This window comes from Ictalurus furcatus, chromosome 18 (genome assembly GCF_023375685.1).
Source record: "Ictalurus furcatus strain D&B chromosome 18, Billie_1.0, whole genome shotgun sequence".
NCBI classification, from domain to species: Eukaryota; Metazoa; Chordata; class Actinopteri; order Siluriformes; family Ictaluridae; genus Ictalurus; species Ictalurus furcatus.
In genome coordinates this window covers 14,331,911-14,354,344 of record NC_071272.1, presented here as the reverse complement: position 1 = coordinate 14,354,344, position 22,434 = coordinate 14,331,911, and the positions used below count along the sequence as shown (strand labels likewise).

General features: G+C 37.8%; 2 protein-coding genes, 2 long non-coding RNA genes and 1 other non-coding gene across 5 annotated transcripts; 1 reads left to right on the top strand and 4 right to left on the bottom strand.

Annotated features, from left to right (window-relative positions):
- On the bottom strand, positions 1-3,838 carry LOC128622131 (uncharacterized). The gene is made up of 3 exons (XR_008388352.1): positions 3,377-3,838; positions 1,149-3,283; positions 1-651 (listed from the first exon to the last, which is right to left on the bottom strand). It is a non-coding gene; the product is annotated as an uncharacterized LOC128622131 (long non-coding RNA).
- Positions 3,839-4,017: 179 nt separating this feature from the next.
- On the top strand, positions 4,018-13,651 carry LOC128622132 (uncharacterized). The gene is made up of 3 exons (XR_008388353.1): positions 4,018-4,131; positions 11,804-11,897; positions 13,284-13,651. It is a non-coding gene; the product is annotated as an uncharacterized LOC128622132 (long non-coding RNA).
- hbegfb (heparin-binding EGF-like growth factor b) lies at positions 7,323-10,256 on the bottom strand. The gene is made up of 7 exons (XM_053648378.1): positions 10,149-10,256; positions 9,912-10,024; positions 9,214-9,399; positions 7,996-8,158; positions 7,721-7,876; positions 7,557-7,634; positions 7,323-7,411 (listed from the first exon to the last, which is right to left on the bottom strand). Exons 2-7 carry the CDS (start codon positions 9,952-9,954, stop codon positions 7,348-7,350), a joined length of 690 nt encoding a protein of 229 aa, XP_053504353.1. The 5' UTR covers positions 9,955-10,024; positions 10,149-10,256; the 3' UTR covers positions 7,323-7,347.
- A 583-nt stretch (positions 13,652-14,234) lies between the features above and the next one.
- hnrnph1l (heterogeneous nuclear ribonucleoprotein H1, like) lies at positions 14,235-20,483 on the bottom strand. Its single transcript, XM_053648377.1, has 11 exons — positions 20,381-20,483; positions 19,854-19,951; positions 19,081-19,236; positions 17,682-17,825; positions 17,148-17,286; positions 15,907-16,088; positions 15,656-15,768; positions 15,425-15,560; positions 15,253-15,333; positions 14,964-15,062; positions 14,235-14,806 (listed from the first exon to the last, which is right to left on the bottom strand). Exons 2-11 carry the CDS (start codon positions 19,936-19,938, stop codon positions 14,718-14,720), a joined length of 1,224 nt encoding a protein of 407 aa, XP_053504352.1. The 5' UTR covers positions 19,939-19,951; positions 20,381-20,483; the 3' UTR covers positions 14,235-14,717.
- Positions 20,484-22,343: 1,860 nt separating this feature from the next.
- On the bottom strand, positions 22,344-22,416 carry trnaa-agc (transfer RNA alanine (anticodon AGC)). The gene has a single exon. It is a non-coding gene; the product is annotated as a tRNA-Ala (tRNA).
- Between the last annotated feature and the right edge of the window lie 18 nt (positions 22,417-22,434).

Below are 22,434 nucleotides of genomic sequence, written 5' to 3'. Positions count from 1 at the left end.
AATATCAGCTTGTCTTCTGTCAATGGAAAGTTCAGGAATAAAAAGCATCATGACCATAATATTATTGTATAGATTTGAACAAGCAGGTTAATATGTGAATATTTTGTAGAATAAATTTGTGATAAGGCGGTCTGTGGATGTTTATTTATTTATTTTTAACAACTAAAGGTGTGCCTGATGGTAAAAAGTTATCATGTAGGCTATAGCCTATATCAAGGGTACATACAGTTCCATTACATTACATTTACATTTATGGCATTTGGCAGACGCCCTTATCCAGAACGACTTACATTGATCTCATTTATACATCTGAGCAGTTGAGGGTTAAGGGCCTTGTTGAACGGTCCAACAGTAGCAGATTGGCGGTGCTGGGGTTTAAACCCATGACCTTCCAACCAGTAGCCCAATGTCTTAATCACTGAGCTACCTCTGCCTTGCTTATAAGTTCCTTGCTTATAAGGTCTGGATAAGAAACTGACGTGACTGAATGGTGACAACCATTTACTGCCTTTTAATGCTTAAACATTAGTACTAATTCGTGTTTATCAATAAGACAAATCAGTTTGAACTTACTATGTTTTGTTTCTCACTGGCGTTAAATGTTACCACTTTTGACTAGCGTCATGGACTCAGATGGGGTAGATGAGACAGCTGTTTTGAATTTGAAGTGAAGAATAAACAAACACTTCAATAAAAACCTCTAAAAAATTCTGTTTCCATCATTGACTTTTTAAATAAATGAAGTCTATTAAAATCTGTGAAAACTAATGTGATTGAATAAGCTGCAACAGAGGATCTGCTTATAGTTTTAGATAAGGAATGGCCAGGGTTACACAGAAGCAAAACTATTCCCTGGAACCACTGACCACAACAAACAAATGGGTGGGCAATAATTGATCAAACTTTGTAAACAATATTCATTATTTGGAGGCATAAAATCGGATATAGAATGCATAACACTGGTGCACTTCATAAAATTTAGCTTAATGTTATGTTAGCTATGATTTTTTTGTAGCTTGGTAGACAGTAAATGAATGCTGCTTTTACAGGATATTTAATCCTAATACTACTGTACTACAGGCATACACAGATAGGGATAGCAACATAATGTCATTTATCTATGAATGTGGATGAGTAGTTTGCCCTACCCTAGACTGACACCCTAAAAATGTCATTGGATCAAACTTGTCTGCAACATTGTGAATGGTTTGGCTATGCCCCTGGATCTGTTACCAAAGCTGTGACGGTTCATGTTTGAAATACTGGAGCCAATGCATTATGTCTGGTTTTTCCACATGTTGATTGGTTCTGTTTCTTCAAGTGCTTTGTTGCATCCAGACAGAGGTCCACAAGTTGACAGCCCCTGGTCTATATATTGGTTTGTCTATCCTGCTGCTGAAAAGAAATATATTACCCTTTGCAGGTTACTAATGGTTTTCAGGTCTTTGTCATGGTTAGTGATGTACAGTGGGGGAAATAAGTATTGGGTGCGTCAACATTTTTTTTTCAGTAAATATATTTCCAATGAGGCTATTCACATGAAATTTTCACCAGACATCAGTATTGACTCAAGAAATCTAGTAATATAAAGAATTCACAACATTAAAGTCCATAAATAAATTTATGCGTAATAAAGTGGAATGACACAGGGAAAAAGTATTGAACACGCTAAGAAAAAGCAGTTCTCTAAGGCAAGGTAAGGCAAGGAACTAGCTGAAATCCGTAAGTAATTATACCTCCTATCTGTGCAAATTAATATCAGTTGGGTTAGTAAATTGATGGTCTATAAAAAGGCTTTTTGTTACCAAGGTGTCACACAAGAAACATCTTATGATGGATAAAAGCAAAGAGCTCTCCCAAGACCTTATTTTTGCAAATCACATTGATGGAATCGGATACAGATGTATTTCAAAACTTCTGAATCCATCAGTAAGCACCACTGGGGCCATTAACCACAAGTGAAAGCAACATCACTCCATCATCAACCGGCCATGCACCGGAACTCCTCGCAAGATTTCTGACCAGGGAATCAGAGGAATAGTCAGAAGAGTAGCCCAAGAACCAAGTACCACTCAGAAAGAGCTCCAGAAACACTTGTAGACAACAGGTGCCATCCTCACAGAGAAAACAATAGGCGATGCACTCCACTGCTCACGCTCACCCCGCAAGACTCCATTACTAAAGAAAAGGTATGTTGAAGCTCGTTTACAGTTTGCTACAACTCATTTGGTCAAGCCTATGAAATACTGGGAGAGTGTAACTGGTCAGACGAGAGCAAAATGTAACTTTTTGGCTATCATACTACACACCATGTTTGGAGAAGAAACACTATACCAACAGTGAAGTTTGGAGGTGGAAGTATCATGGTGTGGGGCTATTTTTCATCGCATCGTACTGGCAGACTTCATATTATTGAAGGAACAATGAATGAAGCCCTTTACCGGGAGATTCTTGAGAAGAATCTGCTGCCATCCACCAGGATGATGAAGATGAGACGTGGGTGGACCTTCCAGCAGGACAACAATTCAAAGCATACAGCAAAGGAAACTCTCAATTGGTTTCAGAGAAAAAAAATCAAGGCGTTAGAATGGCCCAGTCAATTACCTGACTTGAATCCAATTGAACAAGATTTAAAGACAATATGTTTAGAAGAATGGACCAAAATCACACCTGAACACTGCGACAGATTAATTTCTTCATACAGGAAGTGGCTTGAAGCTGTCATTACAAACAAAGGCTTACTCACTAAATATTAAATACATTTCAGTTAGTGTGTTCAATACTTTTTTCCTGTGTTTTCAATGGGTTCTAACAGTTTAACTGCTGATGAGGGCTGGATACTTCATCCATCCATCCATCTTCTACCGCTTACTCCTTTTCAGGGTCACGGGGAACCTGGAGCCTATCCCAGGGAGCATCGGGCACAAGGCGGGGTACACCCTGGACAGGGTGCCAATCCATCGCAGGGCTCACTCACATACACACTCACACACCCATTTAGACATGCCAATCAGCCTACCATGCATGTCTATGGACTGGGGGAGGATACCAGAATACCTGGAGGAAACCCCCGCAGCATGGGGAGAACATGCAAACTCCGCACACACATGGCCCCGGCAGGACTCGAACCTAGGACCCTGGAAGTGTGAGGTGTGAGTGGTTAGTGCTAACCACTAAGCCACCATGCGCCCTGGATACTTCATGTACTTGATTATTTTCTCTTTTTTTTTTTTTTTTAATTGATTGATATTTGCATCTGCTGTGATCCTGCATTTCAGGTTTTCTGTAAGGAAACAAAAAAAAAACTGTAATATAACAGTATCTGGGAAACATTCACTGAAAATTCAACTACTTACTGTAAACTACAACTACTCACCTGAGTAAACTACAACTACTAACAAATATATTAAATATAGTGTTACGGCCCAGTCTAGGTTAGGCCGCACAGAGTAACCAGCTCGGGATTCAATGGAATTTGACCGTAAAAAATGATGGAGCCAGGAATACCAAGACAACAGGGTTGTTCAAAACAAAGTTGTGGTATATTGTAAAACACAGAATTATAAACATGCAACTCTACAAAGAACCAAACCAGGCATAACTTCAGGGTGGGCCAAAGCCAAATTAATAAACAAAAGGATTCTATTGTTAGGTAGCTAGCTTACCTAAAAAGAAAATAACGAAGAAAATACAAATATTTCTCTAACTCCCTAAGCCAAAAACAGAGACAAAAGGACCCTCTCCCAAAAAAGATTTCGCAGCCACACCCCTACTGCCGGTGAACCAAGTGAACGTGTATACACCGGTAAAGAGTATACACAACCAGATACAGGAACAACCAAAACCATTGCCCATCCCCAGGCAAGAGAACAGCAGTCAGAATATAGAATTGTGAATATAGAATATATCTTCTTCCTCTTCAGATATGGCCGCCGCTCAGTGATGTCATCCTGGGAGGCGGGAGCAAGGCAGACTAGGGCAGGCTGGAAACTCTGGGCGGGTGTCCGAACATGCACACAAAATATGGCACAGCACACACAAAAAAAACAATAGTAACACAGTTAATTAACACTACAATTCCCACAATTATGAAGTGAAACAATATTTCCAATGTTCTTTTTTTCTACCAAGGTAAGGTGTGTGTGTGTGTGTGTGTGTGTGTGTGTTGTTGGGTTTTTTGTTTTTTTTTAAAACCCAAAACAAAACAAAACTTAGAACCAGCTTGTTCACAAATTGACCTGATGAAGTGATATTACAAAGTCTTGTGGATGGGTGTGTCTCAAATATTATATGTAGAAGTCAACTTCATGCATGCCAGAATGTCTATTTATATGCAGGGTGACTATCTTCTTTAGTCTCTTCTAAGCGGGTAGCTCAGTAATCTGAAATCTGATTTTAAAAATAATAAAAACTTTCATAAAAAGTAATTTGCTTACCTTAAATTTAATGCCCAAAAAATGTAGAGAATTGCGTTACTTTTATTGCCAACTAACTAAGACAAACATTAAGCTCTCAATTAATAAGTAATTGGTTGTAATAGTTATTTCCATTTTATTTAACAGTAGCTGAGCTGGCAATTATGCCAATTATTTCATGTACCACTGAATAAACTAATACTGCTCAAATAAACCAACAGCTCTTTCATACATCACAAGACAAAAAATCTGGAATCAGCACTAATTTTACAAGAATAAACATGTGACAATTTAATTTTTAAGTTATAAACAGTATTATGATTGTTAATAGAGAATAAAATGGTTTTAGTCTCATTGGTAAGAGAATGAGTGCCTGTACAGGCCATGCCATGCCTCATGGTTCATTTTCACTAGCTGTCAGTAAACATGTTGCATTGTATTGTGTTGACTGTTAGTAGAATACTGTTGAAATCCTTCTTGCTTCCACATTTTTGGCCAGTAATGTACAAACAAAGGTATCGCCAATTATCTTTAACTGGGCTCCATGTTTCACAGTATAGTCATAAAATCATCAAATTGTTTTCAAGAATAATTGAAAAGAATAAGCAAAACAATGTACTAAATTCAAATGACCAATATTTTTATACAGCAACAAATAAAGCATAAAAAGGCATCCCCCCCCCCCCCCCAGAATGTTTGTTGGTTATACAATAATAAATATTTTAAAACATTTTAAAATTCAGCCTGTAAGATTATTTTCTCATTTTGGCTCTGTACTCCAGTTTGAAATGAAACAATGATTATGATATTAAAGTGTATAATGTTACTTTTTACATTTTAATGCTTAATGCACAATCATCTGGGATCATAAATAAGCAGACTGCAAATAAGAATCTTATGTAGTACTTGGTGCAATGGTGGCTCGACGGTTTTCTGGTTTACTGACTGGCTTTGGTTTACTGATCAGAAGGTTGGGAATTCAAGCCCTTGAGCAAGGGCCTTAAACCTCTCTGCTCCAGGGGTGCTGTATCATGGCGCTCCCTAATAATTTGGGATATATGAAATAAAAGACTTTTATTACATTGTAATGTATATGTTTCAAAATAAAGGCTGCTGGTATAAGTGTTTCCTTTACAGTTAGTGACTACCTGAAATGTAGGTGACGTTACAAACAACATTAAACACTAAATATCTTCCTTGGTGACACTGTTTCAAGCCTGTTAATGCACATTTAATGATGAAATTATGTTTTTTAAACTTACAATCACACTCATTTCATATCCAACATGCTGGAGTACAGGGACAAAACCACCAACAATGCATCACTGTTTAAATACAGACTGCACTGTACATATTACAAACTGGCAGTGCATTCAGTAAATAGACATCATTATTACAACCCCAATTCTGAAAAAGTTTGGACAGTATGGAAAATTAATTAATTAATTAATTAAATAAACAAAGCCATTTGAAAATTCAATTCACGCTGTACTATATTGAAAACACATTATTAACAAATTATTTGATGTTTTACTTTGTGAATTTAATTTATTTGTGAAATTATACAATATTGAAGTTGGGACAGTTGATTGTTTACCACTGTGTAACATCACCTTTTCTGTTAATAACACTTATTAAGTGTTTCGGCACTGAAGACACCAGTTGGTTAAGTTTAGCAAGTTTCTCCAATTCATCCATTATGCATTTCTTCAGCTGCACAACTTTACCATGCCTTCATTGCCTTATTTTGCACTTCATAATGCGCCACACATTCTCAATCAGAGACAGGTCAGGACTGCAGGCAGGCCATGCTAGCACCCGCACTCTCTGCTTCTGCAACCATGTGCTTGTTATCCGGGCAGAATGTGGTTTGGCATTGTCCTGCTCTGGATTGGAGCATATGTTGCTCCAAAATGTGTACATATCTTTCTGCATTAATGGTACCCTCACGGATGTGCAAGTTACCCATGAAATGGGCACTGACACACCCCCATACCATGACAGACACTGGCTTTTGAACCTGACCCTGATAACAGCTTGGATGGTCCTTTTCCTCTTTGGCCCGGAGAACACGACAACTGTTTTGTCCAAAAACTATCTGAAATGTTGACTCGTAAGACCACAAAACACAATTCCACTGTGCTTCTGTTCAACTCAGATGAGACCGAGCCCAGAGAAGTCGGCGGCGCTTCTGGACAGTGTTGATGTATGGCTTCTGCTTTGCATAGTGAAGCCTTAACTTGCATCTGTGGACGCAGCGGTGAATGGTGTTGCGAATGGACAAAGGTTTGCCAAAGTATTCCCGAGCCCATGTCAGGATATCCATTACAGACTCATGATAGATTTTAAGACAGTGATGTCTGAGATAATGTGCATTCAGAAGTGTTTTTTTGACCTTGCCCTTTACGCACCGAGATTTGACTGGAATCCTTGAATCTTTTAATTATATTGTGCACTGTAGAAGGTGAAATGCCCAAAATCCTACCGATTTATCTTTGGAGAATGTTGTTCTCAAAGTGTTGGATTATTCGCTGTTTTTTGTTTAAACACAAGTCAAAGTACATTTACAAAATCAGTCCTCTTTGTTTTTATTAGCATTTTCAATACTGTCCCAACGTTTTCGGAATTGGGGTTGTACATGATAAAATAAATAGTTAATATATAAATAAATACACTAGCATGACTGACCTTATCCTGCTCAAGTATCCTTTAAAAATAAATAAATAGTAAGTTCAAACATTTAAAAATTGTAATGCAACTACATTCACTGACTTTCCTATGTTCTTTGTGTGTTGGAGTTACACAGACCCATAGACATGCTCTACAATTCTCTTAGACATGCCATAGACATGCTCTTCCAATCAATGTTCATAATTTCCTTCAAGTCGTCCTTTGGAGACATATGATGTGCTGGACACTACCATCTTCCTCTTCAGTGTTGGCAGGATGTCTCCAGGTGGTAGCCGTCATGTCCACTGAGCCATTGGCTTGTGTCTCTAGTATGAAATGTATGTATTAATAATGAATCTAGAGCATAAAGATTTCTAAGGGGGAAAAAAAACTTTCAGTATTGTACTTTGATTGCGATGCATAATTATGTGGCATATCCTTTCTCAAAATATGAACACCTATTAGACTTACTTTACTTTTTTGTCACTACTATGCAGTGGCTGAAGTCTGATCTTCTCCTCCACACTACTGTCACCCTTTTTTTGACATCTGTAAAGGGCACATTTCCATTGTTTTAGACATCTATAGTGAGGTAAACTGTAGAAGAGGTGCATGTGCTTAACAAAAGTTCTAACCTTAAGGCCAGTAAAATGCCAATGACGGTGAGACACATTAAGGACAGAACCGCTGCAATTATAGCCAGAGCTGTGGTGTGACTGTTGCCTTCAACTTCTTTGCTAACAGGCAGGATGAACAGGTGGCACCTCTCACCCGAGTATCCTGCCTCACATCTGCAAATATATACAACCTCAGGCACGACTGATAACACAGAGCCAATGTATCATTTTACTCTTTGATCAGTAGCATTATACTTTTACTTGCTCGTTTAAGTTAGCTATGTGTGACTTACATGCAAGAGGTAAGATTTAGATCTGCCAGGTACCAGCAAACGCCATGAATGCAATAATTTCTGTATCTTGATCTCTGGCAAGGGTTCTTCTTCCTAGCTCTGCCTTTCCCTTGACCTTTCATTGCGGTCGATAAGGAAACTTTAGGCTTTGTGGAAAATGCAACTGTGGAGAAAAAAGAATATAGTCTAAGTCAAGAGATCGCAGTAAAATATACTAGTTCCAAGGCAACACATATAGTGGCCACATACTGTTAGACACAAATAAACACTGCATTCATTCACCATCAATAACTATTTTAACCTGCTCAGGGTTGTGGTGGATCCAGAGCCCTGGGTGTGAGGTGGGAATACACCCTGTATGGGATGCCATCATGCACACACATTCACATACCAAGTACAATTAGTTTTTGGAAGATGCAAGGAAATCAATCCCTGGACCGTGGAGCTGTGAGGCTGCAATGCTACCAGCTGCACCACCATATCTCCCCACAAATAAACACTGTAATAGCTAATCCAACACTAGGGACACATCAAATTACCAACATATTACCAGAGTGAAGAAGGGGGTATTAGATACTTGGAAGTCATTTAAAGAATTTCCATTAATGCATTTGATCCCTACTTAAAGCAGGTTCTGTCATGTCATCTTCATATCTCATGCATTGCCTTTCCCTCTTATTTAGCTGAACATATAGTACTTAATAGTGCTTAGAATATTGATTGATTAAAAAAAAAATCAGGACGCTTGGCTTTTGCAAAATCCAGACAAATCTGTGTGGTTATCAGCAGGTGCCAGCAAACTCTTTTTAATATAATACACCTCTGCAAATCAGACTACATACAACCACTCATCCAACTAGATGAATGTAATTAAGTAAAATGGTATTTACATTTCTCTACGGATATAACATATAATATGAATGAAATCAGGTGTTATCAGCTACATGCAAAAACATTCCATTGAGTTTCTTTGAAAAATGCGGGAATCTTATATTAGTGATCAATTTCAAATTTAAAAGAAACACAAAGCTATGAGAATAATCTAGTTTCTGTCTAGGTTTTGTGTGGTCATGCTACAAATAGCTAAATAAACAGACCAGCATGACTGACCATCCTACAGATAGATAGTCAGACAGTCTGATAGACAGATAGATAGATAGATAGATAGGCAGGCAGGCAGATTACAAAGAAAGAAATGTTGTTAGAATTGGAGACTACCTTTGGGATAGTCATCCTCATATTCCGCAGAGATGTAGTCTTCATTACTGTCCAGAAGGTGCTCTTCCATTTCGGTGTCATTGTCTGGAGTGTGCACTTCAGACAGAGTGTGCAGAAGTTTCCCTGCCGTCACTGCAGGGTTCATACTCTGATCCTGGGACGTGCAGCCACTTAGCTGGAGGAAAACTGCAAATAAGGGGGTGCCAGTTAGCAGATGTGTGTATGGAGGGTCATCCTGGGATAAGGACTGGAATATCAGAAAATTTTGACCATGTTGGAACATTTAGCTGGTCCTACAAGGCATTTTTTTTAGTGCTGCTTTTATTTCAGGAAAACCAAAAAAACCCCAAGTTTTTCTGTTGATTACTGAGGTTTAGGTTAGGGATAGAATTCGGTGCAGCATACCTTTATTTAATAGCATTAATAATTCTGTCACTGGATGGTTCTCAGAAGTAAGTGAAACGTGTGTGTGTGTGTGTGTGTGTGTGTGCCATGAAACCGTCTAACCGTCTCACCGTCTAACCTTAAAAAAAAAAAAAAAAAAAAAAAGGAATCAATCAGAGCAATAATGCTTCCAACCCTCATGATTTGAAGTCATTTTAGACCAGGAAACCTTGGTGAACTTCAGCACTACACTGCACATCATGTCTCTGTTAGTTTTCATAGAAATGAAAAGCTGTTGTGTTAAAAACACCCACCAACATAATGAAGGAAAACAAGTCCGAGTCGAAAGCTGTTCATATTCCAAATGAATGCTGTATCCAGTTAGGTTCCAGGTGTCCACAGCTTGCTGTCCGTAAAGCTGACTGACCTGAGAGGAGAGAGAGTGCTGTCAGTGGCAGTGAGTCCTGAGAGAGCAGTTAGTACTGCACCGCCCCTACTGTTATATAGCCGTACTGTACACTGTAAACTTCCTCTATGAATCACGGACACACCTGAGTAGTCATTGCGCATTAGAAAATCATAAAAAAGCACGCTGATTGCTCTTTCTGAATCATCCAAAGGCGTAAAAGGCCCTTCGAGGAATTGAAACAAAACCTTTTGAAAACAACAACAACTGGGGTTTATGCAAAATCATCATGTAACCCAGGAGTCAACTACTCTTATGCAAATCAGTACCATTTAAATGTATAATACTGAACTGTTAGTAACAGTATGATAGCAGTGTGTGTGTGTGTGTGTGTGTGTGTGTGTGTGTGTGTTTTTTACCATCGAGCGCCATCTTGTGCTTAAATTGTTAAACGCTTTACTTCAAAATATATCAATGATTACCTACAATCTCATTAACAGAATTTGTAATGGTTTTAATGGTTATGATGGGAATTGTATTGGTTTTAATGTGGTCCATGTGGGTCTCTACTGGTAATTTGTTACCAATCTTCTATTGTTGGCAGGTTATGTCTTGTGGATATCATTAAGAACCAATAATCGTAATGGTAATGGTTTTTCATGATTGGCTGATGATTTGTAATGGTATTTGTAGTGCAAACTATTAGAATTTCTGTGATGGTTTCTATTGTTTTGTTTTGTTTTGTTTCCCAGATGGGTATTTATTGTGAATTTGGACACTTTTTTGTATTGTTCCCACATTGTCTTAGCTTTCTTCGTATTAATAAAACAAAATCCCCAAAACATTATACATTTCTGAAATTATTATAAATTAAAGTTTTGACTAGCTACACTACACTGCCAGTAGTAAGTGAACACCTGACCATTACACTAATATGTGCTTGTTGAACATCCCATTCCAGATTTAGTGCTGTTATAATAACCTCTACTCTTTGGGAAGGCTTTCCAGTAGATTTTGAAGCATGGCAGTGGGGATTGACCTGTTCAGACATTAGTGAGGTCGGGTACTGTTTTTGGGAAAGAAGGCCTGACATGCAGTCAGTGTTACGATTCTTTCCAAAATTGATCAATAGGGTTGAGGTCAGGGCTCTTTGTGGACACCTGGACCCTAAATGTTCCATACCAACCAATTTACCTGATGTCCCAACGTACCTGAATTAACCTACATTAACAGCAAATTTAGATATATATGAATAGCCATTAATAGTTGAAATAGTTCAGTATTAACATCTTGTTAACTCATTTTGTTAATTAATATAATAACTTCCTCAGTATTAATAAAGATGTATATTAACCACAACTTTAGGCCATTTAATTAACTTGGGACAATTTGCAATTCACAGTGTGAAGCCAAAGACACTAACAAGTTACTTTTAAAAAGCATTATCCAAATCAAATGACATTATAAGTGTTATATTTAGCCCTAGAATGCATAAAGTGGGTCAAATTGACTTGGCATGGTGTGATTTTTTTTTTTTTAATGTTTGAACAATAAACATTTATTTTTTTGATATTCCATGTAAGAAACTTGTTTCTGACAATCATCAATGTAATTTTCATATTTCTTGGTCAAAGTTTGGGGAAAATTTTTTACATTTTCATATCACCACCACAAGCAAGCCTTCTTAAAGCGGGTCAAAATGACCCATATACATTTCCTATGGAATTTTTGACTTAAACGTTTTTTTTTTTTTAAATAAGTTTTGTTAACAATAACATTTCTTTCCTTAAAACTCCACAGATTACTCAAAAATCTACTTTTGTCTCTGAGCAAAGAATTTGCTTCAGACATCAGTTGTCATAGCAACACCACACTGCTCCTGTGATCCTGTCAGGTAAATTTTGTCTACAAATGTATTTATTTGTTTATTTGTTTATGTAACTAGGAAGGCCCCGTTGAGATACAGTATCTCTTCTACCAGGGAGTCCTGGAAAATTCTGTATTTATATATTATAATATATATATTATGAATAAATTAGTAAGTAAATTATGATAGATGGCTTCTTGCCAATTTGATCAAGTTCTTTTAGAATTTTCTTTCAATTTCGTTGAGAATTAAATGTGCTGCAAAACAAAAATACAAAACAGTCTATATTATATATCTATAAAACCTATAGTGTTAACTTTTACTGTTTAATAAGATGTTAATAAATTGTAATCGTTGGGAAAATCAGTGTGGTATGAGAGGGAATAACACACACAACACCACCGCTGTTATAGGAAAATAAACCATTTATTTAACACTGAATTTTATTATAATTTTGTCCCCCCCAACCAAAAATAAATAAATAAATAAAAAAAATAATGAGTGATATGAGGGCGTTCATTGCAGTGACTAACAATTCCTTTGCCCGTGATTAAATCACTGTAATGAGCGCCCTCTCGTGGCTGATTGCTTTAATATGATCTAATGTGTACTGAAAAGATGTAAGTTTTTGTAACTTTACAGAAGGTAAACAGGGTTATGAATGTTGTATATACATAATCAAATCAGTGGTGCTTTTTTTTTTTTTAGGTAACTAACTCAACCTTGTTAATGATGTTAGTGGTAGTGATAAATGTTAGTGGATTGGAAGAGAGTCTGCTAATTAGCTAAGTAACACTGTTTACTTTTTGCTACACTGAATGAGGCGTTGATGCTGAGGAGCCTGTTGATATATACAGGATGATTAACAAAATGAGGCTAGGTTGCCGTTTCAAAAAAAAAGTACTGTAAAGAACAGACTGTTATTGCACACATATACTGCATTAAAAGTGATCGTGAGACTTAATTAACTGCAAGATTGATAGTCACATTTTCCTAGTTAGCCTCCACATAAGCCATAAGACCTAGTAATTAGCAAGTTAACTAGCTAACGAGTTAGTTACCTGCTCGACATATAGAGCATGTTGTGCATGGGTTAAATTTATGTATATGAACAGTTTCACATTGTGTTTCTGTTATACTGTAGTGTTTCTAATAAACTGCTCAGTGAGTGTATACTTTATATTTATATATAAAGTGTCTCTTTTGGCCAAAAACAAACAAAAAACATTTATTTATTTATTTATTTTTCACTATTTTGGTGGAAAATATTTGACTATATGGCCAAAAGTTTGTCACACCCACAGACTTTCCCCAAAAGGTTGCCACAAAGCTGGAAGCACACAGTTGTATGACTTTCTGTGCTGTAGCATTACAATCCCTTCACTGGAATTAAGACACCCATAAATGTTCCAGCATGGCAATACCCCTTGCACAAAGCGAGCTCCATGAGGACATACTTTGTCAAGGATAGAGTGGAAGAACTCGAGTGGTCTGCAAAAAGCCCGGACCTCAACCTCACTGAACAACCTTAGGATGAACTGGAACACCCGACTGCACCCGATATCTTTTGTGAGACCTGAACAGTAGGTGCAGAAAATGTTGTCATCAGTGTACCAGTGGTAAAAGAAGCCATGTGATCTGATGAGTACAGTAACTCAATAAGCACTTCAATCATCTAATATCACAGAGATTTTCCTTTTTAATTTTTTATTTATGATTAAAGAATTTTTTGTAGTTATATTTGGGTCCTGTTAGGACTCGAGTTATAGCAGCACCAGTCTTTCTTCTCTCAAAGGTAATGACAAAAAATTGCAGCTTTTCATGTTACAGAGAAAAATCACAAAGCCATCCATCCTTAAGATTTTCCCCATGTCTGCGAACTTACAGTTTTACCTCTTACTGTTACAAAGTGCTGACACTGGAGACTTCTTCCAAAAGGCTTAAAAAAAAAAAAATTAAATAAAAAAAAAGTGTCTTTTTACAGAAAACATCACCATATTAAAAAATTACATTAAAAAAAATATCTTATGTGGAACATCTGCTATACTGGTTAAGTTGTTGCAATAGCAGTAATGTTGCATTGCTATAAGCACATTAATATAAATGTGATTTTTCTCTATTTACTGTCAACACCTTCTGACCAGTCAGAGTTGAGAACAACATCACAGTGATATAAATATGATTATATGCTCTGATTAATTAGTCATTTAATTAAGACTAATTGCCACAACAAAGCTCCATGAGTGGATAATGCTTAAAAGCAGCTTAAAAGGCAACTATTTGTCTTGAAATCCAGAGCTGAAAGGTAACTGACATCATTCCTCTCTACGTTCAACAGCTACTGTACAACATACACAAACACAGTTATAACCACAAAAGTTTATTTGAGAAATCAGTGACAGACTATGGGAAAGGAAGACATGCCTACAACAACTCAAAGATTAAAAGATCTAGGTTTGTATCAAATTTGGCCAAAAGAGATTTTTCCAGTTTTTTCTTTTTCTTTTAAAATTCACAACCTTCACGTTATAAAAACCCACAGGCAAAGCAGATATGTTGAATGCATTCAACAGCCTCTGTACTAGATATTAATGATAATATTTACAAGCATAAACTTGGCTCAAGGGTTAGAGCACAATCAGCATGAAACCCCACTGTAGCCTACTGTTTTGGCAGATTCACAATACAAGGACGGAGACACTGAATGCAGTGCGGACACTCAAAACAGCGGGACAGGAAAGGATCCTTTCCTCGCTCCTCACAAAGAACAAAATCTGTAGCCATTCCAGCATGTTTCTTTTCTCAAAATGTCTCTTTTTGGTCTTGGTGGCTGCATCATGAAAACTCTCACATGCTCCAGCCTCCACCCATGCTCATGCCACCGTTCATGCCCATGGAGCCACGACTGCCACTGTAATAACTGCTGCTCTGGTTTCCTGATAGGAGAGAAAAGCACACAAAGGGAACGATATGTCAAAGCACCACATAATATTGCTGGTTAAACCACACCTTTAGAAAACACTACACTTTGTTTGGCAGTTTAAAAGACTTTGTGGTGTTTAGTGGAAAGATCCTTACATAGCCGACACTTACCATAGTCATTGTATCCCCCCATACTGGACTGGCTATTATAGCCTCCACCATAGCCACCTCCCATATTCTGACCACCATGGCCATAGGACGACTGATTGCCTACAATAAATAGAACAAAAAGAAAAAAAGAATAATCTTGTGGGTCATATTTTAATAAAGTTTTGTTACTTATAACCACACCCATCATCTGTATTAACAGAACCCCCCCCCCCCCCCCCCCCCCCCGCCCCCAATAACATATAAACTAATGATGCTAAAAAGATTTCAATCCACCTACACAACAACTTACCCATGCCTCCCATGTGGCCTCCATATCCTCCATTACTGCCCCTTTCTGTTGAGTTTAAGAAAAGCTCGACGTAACGATGCTCTGGAAACATAAAAGGAAACCGATAAGCAAAACTAAAAACAGATACAAACCCGTACCTATCGAAATCCAGTTCTAGTTCAGCAGTACATACGCATATTGGCCTTATCCTTGGACATGGCAGCCACAGCATCCTCATGCGTGGCGAACTCCACATCAGCTTCTCCGGTCACCCGCCCATCTGGACCCACCTCGATGTGCACGCGCACGGGGTTCAGAGGAGAGAAGAACTGCGAGGCACAAAATAAATACCATCTAAGCACATTTGCACAGTAACAAAAATAATGCTATGATATCATATCATGTCTAATCTCCACATCCTTACAGTGTAGATGTCATTTTCTGTGGCACGGTATGGCAGCCCTCTCATGTGCACACAGTGGCCAGTTGTGCTCGAGAAGTTGGAACCACCATCTCGGTAGTGTCCATCTGACATTCCTGAAGGAAGGAAAGATTTCACGCATTCTTTAGCATAAACTGGGAAAAAGAATGAATTGTGACATACATACAGTGTGTGTAATTTATATAGAGATATTACAAGTCATGTTCAAATTCCACAAATCATAATAATCGCACCTCCTCCATATCCTCCACGTCGTGACCTGTCGAAGGAACCTCCTCTGCTCATGCTGTTATAGCCACGGCCGCCCCCACTGGGCCTGTCGTACGGGCTGGGTCTCTGCATGCTCATGCCTTTACGAGGAGGCTCGTAATGAGTGCGTACTTCAGCACGGCTGCTCTTGAAGATCTCAATGTACCTACACGTCCACAGAAAGACGTTAGTGCTACGTTTCCGGTATTAATACAAACTCAGGCTAGATACAATTTTTTAAAATTCTTTATAAGTACACTGGCCCTTTGGATCTTGATCTGTCAGAACTATTTCTTGCTGGTTGAAGTGAGAGTACAATAAGCCTTTGAATACCACCTTTTGCACAAAACATCTCCAGATTTCAAGGAATACGCCGATCAGAAGAGCCATTTTGCAGCCCTTCGATTTCTTTCATATTAGCCAAACAAAAACATCAATCTCTTCATTTAATGTCCAGAGATTTAGATGCGTGTTTATAGCCTGTGCAATGCACAGAATGAAGGCTTCTTACAAAATATATGGTAAGGGTTTGGGAAAACCCTTTAGATATGACTGAATTTATCAGCTGATTCTGGTAAACAACACCCCCTGAAAAAAAAAAATCAGGTTTTGACCAAAATGGGGGGGGGGGGGGGGGTTTGGACACACTTTGACACATGAACTGTAAGAAACCAAATACATGTCTCATCAAACTAACATGGAAATGTTTTATTTACATCTTATTCTCGCTTAGGCTTTCTGTCTGCCAAGATCATGTTGGTAAGGAGACAAAACAATGAGATGCAGTCGGACTAAAACAAGCAACTGGCATCAAGGGCTTTGAGTGTGTTATGTCTTTAAAACATAATTTATAATAGCCACAAGTAGACACATGTGCACAAAATTAACAGGACTTAAAAGAGGTTTCAACTAACCACTAATCACAATAGTTGAGGATATGCAGACCAAAGAATTTTTTTTAAATATACAACCCATGAATGTGGTGAAATTCCACTTCTGGAGACGTTTGCATGTCCATGACACTTTGTGTGGGTTAATTATGTATAGTGTTAACACATTGCTGGCCAGTTTTCCAGGCACAGGTTAAGTCAAGACTCCGACTTACCTTCACGTGGGGCACTTTAGTCATTTAGGCTTGGCTTAATCTGTGTCTAGCAAACAGGCATCATGACTGAAGTCAGTGAATTCCACAAGAAAAGCAGCTGAACCCGCCAACCATCCCCACCTGTGCCCTATTCTTTCCTTGTGTTTCTTTAGAGCCTTTTCAGCTATTTCCTGTGAAGCAAACTGCACGAAGGCCTCCCCCGTACTCCTCCACATGTAGTCCACCGGCAATGTTATCCCATTTGGCACGATTTCCAACCCTTCAACCCAAGGACAGATAACCCCAGCAGGGGAAACATTAAATCACATGCCCATTCACACGGTTCGTACTTTTCATGTTTCTGACAAAAGAATAATATTAATAATAAATGATCATAATAAACCATACACACTGACATCTCAATGCAATGAAATTGATTAGATGGTTCTACCAGTTTGATCAGATAACCTAACATTTGAATTGTGTTTTGATTCATATTATGAATGCTTGTCCAGATCAACAGCTGGAATCCGGAAAATAAAACTTAAGAATCAAGGAGTTAAAACATGCAAATGGCCAAATATGCATCTATATGTCAGTTAAATCAAACACTGCTCTTTGCAATTTGCAACTTCTAAGTATTCAGCTATGTTCGGTAGTGACAACGGGACATACCTGAGAAGAACTGCACAATCTCCTCCTTGCTACAGCCAAAAGGCAGGCCACGCAGACGCACCAGTCCGTCTCCTTCTGTCTCTGGACCGTTTGGGCCAGTGTGCTTAAGAACCCAGTCCATCTCCACGTTATTGGATTTAAATACTGTTAGAAAAGAAAATGTTTCCTTAATGCAACAAGACAGCAGGACAAGGAGGTTTTCAAATCTAACATACAAAACAGGTGACAAACGGAAAAACCTGAATAACAAGTGCAGCTGCTTCCAGACATCAGGTTCACTTTCAAAATGTAAAGTTTCAATACGCATAATGTGTTCTTTCTTGTATGGGTCTAGTTTTTCCAAACTCAGGAATTTATAGCTGTGTTACTATCCAAAAGAAAGCAAGTAATCTTAATTACGTTGTACTGTTTACAGCTACTTTCAGAGACTCAAAGTGTGTCTCATGACGTCGTTATTGCAACAGTACAATTAACGTAATTCTGAATTGTAAGTCATAGAACTTAAAACATTTATTGATGGAATTTAACAACTGACCCTATAATTCAAAAAGGTAACTTTCAAGTTTCCAGTACAAGTTTCAAATGCTGAACTTATTGTCAATGGTGGAAATTCAGTCTTGTGGCACATAAAAACTCAACTGTTTGAATGGGTTCTGCCTCATAAGTAGGGTTGTTATGGTGACACTGTTATTCACAGCGTATACATTACGTACTGATAAGTGTACGCAAATGATAAACATATTTACCTCACCATATATTTTTCAAAATACTGATCTACTACCGTCTACCTTTTCATTTTTAACCTGATCCAAGTTCCTTAATCCAATGGTTCTAATTGGTTTCGTGTCCGGTTATGATGCCGGAAAACAATTCCTAATTCCCATTTCAGCAACCTGTATTTCTTCCTCTCTGGAGATGTGGACTACACTGCAGACCACCCGGTTGCGTAATCCTCTACTGCTGTAAACCCATTACATTTTTACAGCTGTTCCAGCTCCTATCATGTTTGTAACTTTATCATACATGACAGCTATCAAACACACAGAAAATAAACATGGAAATGCAAACTAAACAATGATCTAATTTATTAGCTAAGCAGCACTGCACACTAGTTAGCTAAATCAAATGCTAGTTCGATTTTTTTTTTTGGCTCTGTGTGTCATCTTTCCTCTCAGCCAATCCCTCTTAAAAGTAAACAACAACAACGTGACAAATATTTAGATTGTTACGGTATTATGTTTTGTTTTTGAAAAAAATAAAAATAATCACTCAAGCATATCTTTCTAAGAAAGAATTACAATTAGGGGATTTCATCTCCCCTCTTTCTGTTTTTCTTTATGTATAATGACATGCAAAGAGACTCTTGTACAAAGATTCTGCAAAGTTTGCAAATAAATACCTTCCACATATCTATGTCCCATTGTTTCTCTGTCTTTTTTGAGAGCAATCTTTAGTTCATCCTCTGACTCCAACTCCACAAACGCCTCTCCACTTGGTCTGCCTTCTCGAGTATAGGTGAAGTGGATGCTCGTCCCATTATTAGCAACTTTACAATCTGAAAATAAGTTGTCAAACACCAATTTAAAGACAGGTGTAAGTCTATTTTTAAAGATAGTAAAACTGATTAACACAACCGCTAATTCACAAAAATAGAACAGAAACGTGAATACCATGCACAGCCTTTTATGTTACACTTCTTGCACTAAATGTTTCAACGGTATGCAGCTGCACTTCGAGTACTTAAAATAATGATAATGTTTAATTGTAGAGGTGATTTATTTTCTTTGTTCATTTCTATGCATGAGCTATTGATTGTGATGCACAAGTGTATAATAATTATCGTCATGTTTAGCGTAATGCACGTTATTTGTGAAAATATGATGGTGTAAACACAGCTGACATTCATGTTTTATATTTGAGAGAAAAAAAAATCTAGTTTGGAGGATGCGGGCATCGATCCCCCTACCTCTCGCATACTAAGCGAGCGCTCTACCATTTGAGCTAATCCCCCACTCAGAGGGGCCCATAAAACATAAAAATACAAGACAACATATACTTAAACGATACACGTTCATTGACCATTAAATTTGCTTTAGTGTTTGTTGTAGCTCATTTTGTCGTGTGTATACAAAACTAGGTATTAATAGCACTCAGTCATTTCCACATTCTTACCAGAAAAGAATCTGGCCACCTCATCCACGGAGCAGGACCAGGGCAGCCCCCGAACTCTCACCACAAATCCCTCATCTTCAGCCATGATTAACACAACTCTGTCATCAAACACAACACCGCTCATTCACAACACTATAATAGTCCATTTTCTACGATTATATATATTATTATATATATATATATATATATATATATATATATATATATATATATATATATATATATATATATATATATATATATAAGAAATCAGCATGGCTATAAGTAAAACAACAAGCTAGTTAGTTTGGGTTAGAAGTACTACCGTAGCTATCAACAGAACAAAGGCCAGAAAGCAAATGGCGCTAACCAATAAACAAAAACCAGGCCTCGAAACGAAAGAAGAAAAAAAACAAACAAAAGCACCGCTGGTATCTTGAAAAAATATTACGCTGTTTCAACACCATATGTATATATTTATTTTCAAAAATACAAATATACGATACTACTATCAGTAAACATTATGTGATATATAAATAAAACAGTACCTTTACGTTCGCAGTTATGCAGCGTGCTCCACTTCCACTCATGCACCACTTCCGGTTAGAGCGGCTGTTCTTCTTCTACGCATTCTGTGGCTCAAGAAAGAGTCGACTCTGAGACTGAGATAAAGTTGGTTTGACGTTGAACGTTCGATATTCGCAGAAATGCAGAAATTAAGGGACCGTCTCTAAAGTTACATATGACATTGTTAAACACGTTTCTAACTTCAATAGCATTTGAAGGGAATGACTTACAGTCATATGACCAACTGTAAAGTGTTCATCTAAGTGTCAGGTATAAAAGGTGTGTTCCATACCTGACACCTACATCATTCCCTTCAAATGCTACTGAGCTTTAAATAATGGTATATTTTGTGTATGGGCCCATTCTGTAGTGAAATTCATGTCTAATTTAAATGTGATTTAATAGCTCATTTTAAGAATTATCAAAAATCTAAAAGGTGTGCGTTATACCTGACACCTAGATGAACACTTTACAGTTGGTTGTGTGACTGTAAGTCATTCCCTTCAAATGCTATTGAGATTTAAATTATGGTATATTTTGTGTATGAGCCCCATGCAGTAATAAAATACATGGCAATATTTATATATGATTTAATAGTTTATTTTGTTAAATCTCAAAAATCTAAGAGGTGTGCGTTATAGCTGACACCTAGATGAACACTTTACAGTTGGTTGTGTGACTGTACAGTACCCTTCAAATGCTATTGAAGTTAGAAACGTGTATAACAATGTCGTATGTAACTTTAGAGTCCCTTAATTTCCGCATTTCTGCGAATATCGAACGTCCAACGTCACACCAACTTTATTCCAGTACATTACTCAGCAATAAAATGTCAGCCGAGTACCTGAATGTACTGAATGACCATGTTATCCAATCAATGGATTCTCTTCTTCCCTGACAGCACAGGCATATTCAGAATGACAATGCAGAGACTCATTGGGCTCAAATTGTGAAAGAGTGGTTCAGGGAGCATGAGGTAATCATTTTCACACATGATTTGGCCTCCACAGCGTCCTGACCTTAACCCCACTGAAAGTCTTTGGGATGTACGTGCTGGAGAAGACTTTACGGCGTGTTTCAACTCTCCCGTCATCAATACAAGAGCTCGGCCCAAAATTACTGCAACTTTGAATGGAAATAAATGTCACGAAACAATGCTACGATGAATGCATGCTATAATCAAAGCTAAAGTTGGTGCAACGAAATTTTAGAGTGTGCGACCTTTATGGCCAGGCAGTGTATATTGTCACTATTGTGTGAGGTGTTAAGTTTTGGGGATGAGCTGTTTGAGAGCTGAACCGATTGCTCTGATTCACTGCAAAGAGCCTGAATTCTCATGACCAGTCGGGTGTACAGCGCCCCCTGCTGCACTGGCTCGGAATACTGTAGCCTGTAATAAAATACTAAATACGTAGATTCACTCTTTTCTGGAGTTTTATATCACTTTCTAAACGAATCCTGTTTCTGCAATATTCTCCCAGAGTACATTCGGGCTGTGCTCCTGCACTCAGTGGCCAATTTATTAGGTACATCTACCATCTACACCACAAAGTATCCAATCGTCTTGGATAACGTGGATTAGATTTGGAGCGCACAAGAACGTTAGGATTATGGTTGGATTAAGGGTTTTTAAATGTGCAATTATTCATAGACTAAACTGAAATGATTTTAAATGCATCTGGTATGACTGGAGTAATTACTGGGTAGTAGAAACATGTATAACAGAGTCTTGTAGTATGCTGCACTTCATGTGACTAAATGTCTAAGTAATTCATTGTTTTGAAATGTTTCTAATTGTGTGGCAAGTGCACTTTAAGTAATTAAATACGTTTAATCGTAGAGATTATTTATATTATTTGATATAATTTCTATGCACGTGAGATATTGAATGTGTGATGCCCGAGCGCCATCTAAAGTGATGGAAAATTTGAGGAAAAACATACTTGGAGGATGCGGGCATCGATCCCGCTACCTCTCGCATGCTAAGCGAGCGCTCTACCATTTGAGCTAATCCCCCTCCTCTACTCAGTTACAG

Coding starts and splice junctions, on each gene's coding strand:
- hbegfb (XM_053648378.1), bottom strand. CDS start 9,954: ATGAACAGCTTTCGACTCGGACTTGTTTTCCTTCATTATGTTG. Junction 9,400..9,911: donor TGTTTTCCTTCATTATGTTG/GTGGGTGTTTTT, acceptor CCTTATTTGCAG/TTTTCCTCCAGCTAAGTGGC. Junction 8,159..9,213: donor TGAGGATGACTATCCCAAAG/GTAGTCTCCAAT, acceptor TTTTCTCCACAG/TTGCATTTTCCACAAAGCCT.
- hnrnph1l (XM_053648377.1), bottom strand. CDS start 19,938: ATGGCTGAAGATGAGGGATTTGTGGTGAGAGTTCGGGGGCTGCCCTGG. Junction 15,561..15,655: donor CAGAAAATGACATCTACACT/GTAAGGATGTGG, acceptor TGTGCCTCGCAG/TTCTTCTCTCCTCTGAACCC. Junction 15,334..15,424: donor CAAGGATAAGGCCAATATGC/GTATGTACTGCT, acceptor TTATGTTTCCAG/AGCATCGTTACGTCGAGCTT.